Source organism: Pyrus communis, chromosome 15, assembly GCF_041283825.1.
Source record: "Pyrus communis isolate YQ-2024b chromosome 15, ASM4128382v1, whole genome shotgun sequence".
NCBI lineage: Eukaryota > Viridiplantae > Streptophyta > Magnoliopsida > Rosales > Rosaceae > Pyrus > Pyrus communis.
This window is the reverse complement of record NC_142579.1, coordinates 139,213-148,234: the sequence shown is the minus strand read 5'-3', so window position 1 is coordinate 148,234 and position 9,022 is coordinate 139,213. Positions and strand designations below refer to the sequence as shown.

The 9,022-nt window shown below is 40.1% G+C and overlaps 1 protein-coding gene across 1 annotated transcript; it reads right to left on the bottom strand.

Moving 5' to 3' along the window:
- Positions 1-3,323: 3,323 nt before the first annotated feature.
- On the bottom strand, positions 3,324-6,504 carry LOC137739251 (septin and tuftelin-interacting protein 1 homolog 1). Its single transcript, XM_068478810.2, is given in 3 exon segments — positions 3,324-3,634; positions 3,637-6,297; positions 6,393-6,504. Coding segments are annotated over 2 exon segments (2,679 nt in total). The 5' UTR covers positions 6,244-6,297; positions 6,393-6,504; the 3' UTR covers positions 3,324-3,562.
- Positions 6,505-9,022: the final 2,518 nt, after the last annotated feature.

The following is a 9,022-nucleotide window of genomic DNA, read 5'->3' as shown; positions in this document are numbered from 1 at the left end:
AAAGAAGAATAAAGTACAAGGCTCACTGTACGCTGAATGTTTATCAAGTCTTCCATTCACTAATTGTTTCTTCAGCTTCATCCAAAACCCAGTAACATCTTAGCCATCAACAGCCAAGATAGAGCACTGCAACGCCGAATTCTTTGTTTGTAATGTAAAATAAATTTGGGATTCAAAGAGCAAACCCTTTCCACTCACAGAGTTTGTAAGCTGCGCTTTTATTCTATAAATGAGACTCACCAATGCTTCTCTTTAATTGGGGCTTTACTAACATTAGCAACAAAATTAACTCCAAGAACAAGGGATGTATCACAATTTTGAAAGAAGAGGCAAGAAAACAGAATAAAAATAAACTAGGGAAATTGTCGAAAATGACCAATTTTCTTAATTTTTGAACTTAAATAGGGCAAAGTGGCTATGCACAAGCTATGCACAAAAATGAAATGATGAAAATACCCACATATAAATTGTAAAAACTCACAGCTCATTGCGTCATTTTTCTGATTTCGAAGAGAGCTATGAATTATGGGTATTTAGGTTGAGTTCAGATCTATGAGCATATCATGTGCATATCGTGTACGTATAATGAGTTCGACAACCAAACTGGGTTTTTCTCCTTCGCTTCTCAATTCGCCAGACTCCATCTTTCCTAATCTCTCTCACATAGCAAAATCCGAACCAGGGTTGGTTTGGTATTGATCTGCTTCGAAAAAAAAAATTGTTTATGCTGTGATGTGAGAATAAGCTCATTTTTGCTGTTTCATATTTTCATCTTTTTTCACCCAAAACTGTGAAAATAAACTATTTTTAAGTGTTTACCAAACATATTTTTGAGCTCAACTTTTTTTAATACCAATTTTTTATAAAAATACTTCAGTACCAAACCAGTACTCTGAAACTCAAAACCCAATTTCCAGGTGTTGGTGGTAGACAAGGGCATATGATTCTAAAACCCAATTTCCAGGTTTAAGGCAATTTTGATTGATTTTTTTAGGGTTTTTGGGTGGTAGACAAAGGCATGTAATTCCGAACCCCTTTTCTTAAATCGTCGACGACGAGCCTAAACCCGACATAATCGATGACGAAATCGACGAAGAACATGGGGAGAATGGTGCAGACCATGGACTAGAAGCATTATTATATTGAGTAGGGGGATTCTTCATCTTGTCCGGGCTATTAAATAAGAATCTGGTAAATAGGGGCTTCTTCATCTTGTCTGAGCTTTCTTCACCAATTGTCAACACAGTGACATCATAGCCGGAACCCAGAAGCTCTTTTGCAAAGTAGAATCGGATCACCGCGTGCCCGCCAGTGTTGGAAGGAATTAATCCATTTATATACAGGGCAATTAGATCATTTTAATTAAAAAAAATCATTTTTCTATTATATTGTTGTGCACGTCGTGTGCATATTCTGTGGATATACCAAAAGTCCTATTTTAGTCCAAAAAGTAAAAATACTGGTCATTTATGTCAATTTCCCGGAAAACTATTTATAAGCGTGAATGGAATACATGAGATTCTACGTTTTCAATTTTCCCTTGCACATACAACACCATTAGGAAAGAGACATTAGATTTTACAAGGGAGGTGGATTGTCTGCCCTCCCATTTCCATACTTTTTCCACGCCCTCCTGTTCTTTTTCCACGCCCTCCTGTTTGTGTGGTTACGGTTAAACCACGTCAACATTTTATATTCCTATTACTTTTTGTTTTATTATTTCTATAAAAAATTAATATAAAATATTAACGTGGCTTAATCGTGATCACACATCATAGAAGGGCATGGGAAGAGTATGGAAATGGAAGAGCAGACAATCCACCTCCCTTTACAAGTGCAAGTGTTGTACGGAAAAGGATCCACCTGGGGACCCAGGAGAACCTGTAATCGTGTTCATTTATTGTACATCGTGCGGTCAGTTTTCATTAGGTACTATTTATATTTAATTTTAAATTTTAAATTTAAAAAGATTTCTAACTACATAATGTACGATAAATAGACACAATTACAAGATCCCCAAATTCCCAGGAAAATGTCCGGATCCTTTTCCGTGTTGTGCATGAGCAGTGCGCTCATCCAAGCACGAATATACACCAAGAAAGACAGAGATGTATTATCACATAACTCTCTGAAATAAGACCTACAATATATAACAGTCCGGATGAATCCAACTTCATCTCCTCCTGTCCGATCTGATCGTGACACTTCCCAATAAAGATGATAGAAAAGTGAGCTCCCCAATCTCATTCAAAATTCTGTAGAAGCCTAAATCTCAACTTAAAGGAAGCAAAAATCTATCTAGCATTCTTGCATGGGAACATTGTGATGAATGGACAATCTGTGTTGGAGTGAAACAGAAATGAGAAGAGGTGTTTCACTATCACCAGACCAACACTCTTCCCAAAACCACACTCCCCCATTAACCACCACATGAAGAAAGAGAGCCAAGCCATTTGGAAATGTGTTTCATGCCACTAGTTTAGTATCCCACGCATTGTCATGTAATCTATTTTTGCTTCTCGACAGCATGTCATAAGAATCAGTTTCTACAGAAACTGCAAAACCATTTTCCAAGAAACGCCTCGTTTCCCTACCAAATTTCCAACCCCCAAACCACCCTTCTTTCAGACCTGAAACACTGACTCAGAACTCCTTATCAACCACAATGTTCTGCCACAAACCTTCATTCACTGTTTTGTAATTTACAGTAAACAACTTTATTGAGAAAATTGAAAAAAGAACAATGTCTAACGGTCAGCAAGAAGTCCACCATCCAACAAGAACAGAAACAACCCTACCCATCCAAGAAGATAATACTAACACCACAACACCGAACAGAAGAAGAGCAGCACCACAAAAAGACTACTCAACATAACAATCAACAGAAAACTAGAACACTGATTAGTTAACATAAGCTTAGAAATTGAGACACAGAATGACTAAAGAAGCCGAAAATCCCACTATACCCCACAAATCTTCACTCACTTCGCTCTTTATCTTACTTAAGTTTTTTTTTTTTTTTCATAATTTGACATAAAAACAAAACATATTTAACTTGTCTGAGTAAGACTAGAGTATCTGCCAAAACTCCACTTCTGGTCATTCCTAGTGATGAGATAGTATAACCATCACTACTGAATCTATGCACCGTACTTTCAACCTTTTGCTACATTTAAAAACTGCATAAGCTCTTCTATTATGAAGACATCCAAGAAAATCATAAACTGTGTGCAGAGAGGCCATAGCACACCCAAAATAGTTATGCATGCATGTTAGTTTGGATTATAAGCACAAAAACAGGCATTTCAATGAAAACTGGGCAATAATCAAAATTGTTGGTACTATTATAGCAAGATGTATTTATACAACCTAGTAACTGGAGTGAATCCAACTGCAAAACTAAAATAATGAATGAAAAAGTTAGATTTTGCAAATACCATTCCTTACAGCAGATCTTCCAGCTTCCAAAGACAAGCTGAAAACAGTATAACAAGTTAATTTTTGAGTTCTCGATCCAAGAGTTAGGCATGCAGCATTACAACCTAATGCATCAGCTCCATTCTCAGTCCAGAGTCACCACACACACCTCCAACTCTTCGAAGACCTTTTTAAAACTCAGCGTCTCCTTGTAAGTAAATTATTGTGCATGTCCAGCAACCTTTCAAGGGATACAAGGGACCAAGTTTCCTCTGTTTGGGCATATACCTTTTGATTTAGGGAGTCAACTATTATGCTTACATTACCAAAGCCATACATCTGGTGACCATTATGCATCCTCCCAGGCTTAGGCCTAAATAGCAGGCCATGTTGCTGCGCATGGGCTTCAATAACATCTTTCAAACTCATCTCGTGACCATTGCCATCCATTTGAGCAGTGCCACCCAAGTTTGCATGTGCTGCTGCTGCTGCTGCTTTCTGCTGTGCCTCAAATTGCCTTTGCTCAAGCACCCTAAGGTAGCTAATATTCTCCTTCAAACCAGGTTGGACCACCTCCATACCCTCAACAGCCCGATTCATCATGTCAAGACCACAATTAAGCTGATACCGGATACCTTCATTTGCATGAAGCTCCTCAGGAATGAGTTCCTTCCAACCTTTGTACCAATTTAAAATCTCTTCAAAGTTCGGGTTCGAACATAACCAGTGATACAAAACCTGTAGCCACTTGGTGAAGAAAAATTTCTCCATCATATCTACCATTAGATGAATTGGAATAGCAGAAGCCCAACTCATCACCCAATTAAACTGATCAAGTGTCTGATCTGCAGGGTTCACTTGGAATTCTTGTAAGACAAGCTGCAACTTGGGTACTATAAATCTATACATAAGCTGTTCCCAACTCGCGGCATCAAACACCTTCTTCCACGGTGAGAGTATGGTATAGGCAGATCCATCGCTTGGGTGCCAAGCACCCAGAACATTACTCAACTTGAATCGTATTATGTGATACAAGTCTTCCAACTTGTGTCCCAAGAGTGGTAGCCACGGATGCACCCACACATGGATGGGAACAGTGTCCCGGTGAGGTTCCCACAAGTCAACCGCGTCCTTCAATTTAGGAAAGATTACCATATCCAGTATGGAATGAAGGACAGAAAGAGGCAGCAAGTTCTCCCAAGACTCCACAAAGCGAAGCATGGGTTCAGGGTCCTTGGGCTGCCATGTATTGACGCCAGCAATCCTCACGGCGGGTACCACCACCTCGGAAAGCAATTTGGTGTAAGGGGACATTGAGCTATCCCAAATATCCAGGTACTGCTCGCTCTCCCCCTCTCCATGAAGCAAAGCCTTCCAAGAAGATACTACATCCAACCCATGCGAGGGGTTCCTAAGAGGATCCCAGCCTTGAAACATCCTAATAAACAGAGGCAGAGCAAAGGAGCAGGCAATGCAAGACAAGTTACATAACTTATAGTCATCAGCGTATCTCTTCTGCAGGTCACGAAAGCCCTTTGTCAGGGAGTCCAGCGTCAATGTTCCCATGCTATTCTCTTCTCCCAGTCGATCTAAGACGGTCCTAATATCCTCCAAGTTATCCAGGTGTTGCTTCTGCCTGGCCACCTCCGTCTCCAACCTCTCTTTCTCCTGGTTCAAGCTGATGGCCGTGTCCCGCTCATTCCTCAGGTCCCTGTCAATCTTCTGGATATCGAGCTCAGCTAAGTCCAGAATCAACCTGACGTTGTGCTGTAGCTCAGGCATGGGAACATCCTCTTCCCTTGCTTTCTCTTCGGCATTCAAATTCTCCAGATTGGTCAAGACTCGAACCTGAGGTCCGCGCATATCAACCACCTTGTGCACAAGGACCTCTGTGCCTTCTTCCTGCTTCTGGGCTAACAACTCCTTGGCAGAGACATAATGGTCCTTGTTAGTCTTGTTCTTCTTCCAGGAAGGCTTCTTTTTGGTGGAGGTGGCAGCGGGCAAAGGCTTGCTCGGCTTTTCAGCTTCCAATTCTTGCAAGCTAGGCCGCTTGACTTCCGTCTCCTTGTAATCATTGAAACCCATGCCCATATTCTTTGGCCTCAGCTTGGCTTCAATAGGAGCGAGAATGCCTTGCTCGTTCTTCCCAAGTCCGCCTCCTTTGTAGCCCATGTTCTTAAGCATCTTCATTCCAATGCCCTTGGTGTGTTTCTCGAAGGCCCCCAGACCCCCATCCCCACCGCCCTTTGCTCCTAGTCCTGAAAATTGACGTTCTTCAGAACCTCCTCGACTCTGAGACTGACTACTATTAAGCTTGAGCAATTTCATTTTTTCCCTCTCCTTGTGTCTCCTCTCCGCTCCCTCCTTTATCTTCTTCCCAAAAGCCGTCGGCAAAAAACTCTGCTCATCGTCCACCTCCTCCTCCTCCTCGCCACCCAACGAATCCGAATTCGGATTTTTAAAACCTAAACCGGAACCCGTAGTGGCACCAAATCCAAGGCCAGTGGTGGCGCCGAGGCCAGGCCGCTTATCATCGTTTTGCTGCTTTGAATTGTCGTCGACCTCCTGGTTGGGCATGACGATTCCTGTGGAGACAAAACTGACGGGCTTGGTGAGGTCGACCCTTCGGTCTTTCCTGCGTTTTCTGGAGCCGTCGTTGTCATCGTCGTCGTCGGAATCGGCAGTAAATATGCCGTAGAGGACGTCGTCTTTGGTTTGGACGGGCTTGTCCTTGCGCTTGCGGTAATAGAACTCGCCGCCGATCCACTGGGCGTCCTCGTAATCCTTCTCCATCCCAAACCTCTCCATCTCCTGATAATCATCCATCACCCTCCCTGCCCTAAAATTGTACCTCTGATTTCGATTGCCAAAACCCTAACACTGGTGATTGAGGGATCAAATCATAAAAAATTTGACCAGAAAATGATATACATCCGAATAAAATGGAATAAAAGTGAAAATACAAAGCAAATTACCGATGCAGTGATTTAAGGCTTGTGGTGGCTGTCTCGGGCGTAAGAGAGCCAATATGGCTGCGTGAGAGAGTGATTAGGGTACGTTTGCTGATTACACCAACTTGTGAACGTCTTTTCATTTTTCATTTGGGATTTTTTTTCGTTTTTTCATTTTTCGTTTAGGGTACGTGGAATATTACCCCTGAATTTTTTTTTATTTTTTATTTTTTATCGCTTGGATTCTTATTTTTTTTTTTATGGTTCACTAGCATATGTGCATACATAAAGTGTGTGTGGGAAATTTTTTATTTTTGTTTTTGAAATAGAAGGAGAGAGGAATGGCGTGATAGAGAATGTGGGAGTGCAAATGCGGGAGGAAGTGGGCGATTGAAGAGGCTTTTGGCGAGACAACTGTAGAGAGAAGTCAAGGAGAGTTGATGAGAGAGAAACATGAACGAAGAGAAATTTTAAATAAAATCTGTTAGTATTACATGATTGTGATGCTCAACTAAAAAACTTTTCGAAATAGAAAGAGAGAGAAAAAAAGTGATAGAGAATGTGGGAGTGGAAAGGTTTTTTTTTTTTTTTTTTTAATTAGAGATATATTAGGATTACATGTAGTTGAGGCTTTGGAAAAAAAAAAAAGCAAAATTTGGTTGTGTGAAATTACATTTCTGCCCCATATTTCTTATTCATGTTTTGTTTTAATTAGAGGGTTAAACTGGTAATTTCATAGGGTTTTGGTTGATAATGAGTGTTTTATTAATTAGTAGAGATTAAGTCAAAATGCCCTTTAAAACCGCCATTGAGTCTCAATTTACCTGTTGAAACTGGTTTTGTCTCACTTTGCCTCCTGAAAACTGATATTTTCAACTATTTTGTCTCACTTTACCCACTTCCGTTAATGGAATGTTAAATTTAAGGGTATTTTATAAATTTCAGTTTTTACACATTTATTTATTCTAGCCTACACACTAAACAAGTCTGAATTTTATTTTTGACAACTCTAATTCAAACGCAAAAATTTTGGGCATTTTTAAAAATAAATTATATCAATAGAAAATTTTTGAGCAACAAATCACTGTATCAATCAAAATGAGGGTTACATTTGTTTGTAGAGTCATTTCACTTGCATGACACCCATGTATTGGCTCGAAACTTTGCAATTGAAAAATATTCATTACAACAAAATCATTATACCATCAAGCTATCCTATCCAAAATACTTCTCAAACCAATAAAAAAAAAAATCATTTACAGCAATTGTGCACAATTTGAAACAAAAAATTTCACATTGTTGAGCATTGATTCCACTAGGCATGAGCTTGTTCAAACTGTGCACATTTGCTTTAAATATTTTTTTGGTTTGGGAAGTCTTTTGGATAGGATAGTTGAATGGTATAATGATTTTGTTGTAAAGGATTGGAATAGAGAAATGCATGTAATGTACCTATAACGATGTTCAATTATCAGACAAAGAATTTCCAAAAACTAGTTTACAGACGGCATTTAGATCAAGATCCTATTGTCTTTTCATCTTTAAACCTTGGCACAAATCTAAGCTACGAGCCCCTTATAATAATCCAATGAAAAAGCAAGGTCAAAAAAATGATTTTTTTTTTTTTTTAAACAATTTTTGGAATGGAAGCTGAACTACCTTTTTGTTTCCCTATAATTGGAACGGTAGTAGGGCTCTACCCATTTATTCACTCGACCAAATTCATTTTTTTTTATTGCACGACAAGAACTCAAACGATTTAAATAAGGTTTTGGACCTATTCCGTAAGAATAAAATATTCTCAAAATTATCCATATTTTTCAATTGCAAAGTTTCGAGCCAATACATGGATGTCTTGCAAGTGAAATGACTCTACGAACAAATGTTAGTTTTGGTTGATACAAAGATTTTGTTGCTTGGAATTTTTCTATTGATTGAATAATTGTTTTAAAAATGCCCAAAATTTATTTGTTTGAATTAGAATTGTCAAAAATAAAATTGAGACTTGTTTAGTGCGTAGGTTAGATGTAGTATCCCACATCGCCCGTGAGGGCGTGGTATTTGGGCCTTATATGTACATGCCTGGTGGTACCCTTTGAGGAGGCCTTTTGGGGCTGCGGCCTGCAAAAACAAAACCGTGCGGTAGCCTGGTGTCTGCGACCTAGTCCAGGCCAGGAATGCCAAAGCGGACAATATCCTCAAGGCGGGAGACCGGGATGTGACAATTTGGTATCAGAGCCAGACTCACGGCCGTGGTGTGCCGACAAGGACGTCGGGCTCCCTAAGGGGGGTGGATTGTAGTATCCCACATCGCCCGTGAGGGCGTGGTATTTGGGCCTTATATGTACATGCCTGGTGGTACCCTTTGAGGAGGCCTTTTGGGGCTGCGGCCTGCAAAAACAAAACCGTGCGGTAGCCTGGTGTCTGCGACCTAGTCCAGGCCAGGAATGCCAAAGCGGACAATATCCTCAAGGCGGGAGACCGGGATGTGACATTAGAGGTAAATAAATGTGTAAAAACTGAAATGTTTAAAATACCCTTAAATTTAACAATCCATTAACAGAAGTGGGTAAAGTGAGACACAAGAGTTGAAAATATCAATTTCAGGAGGCAAAGTGAGACAAAACCGGTTTCCTGGAGTAAACTGAGACTCA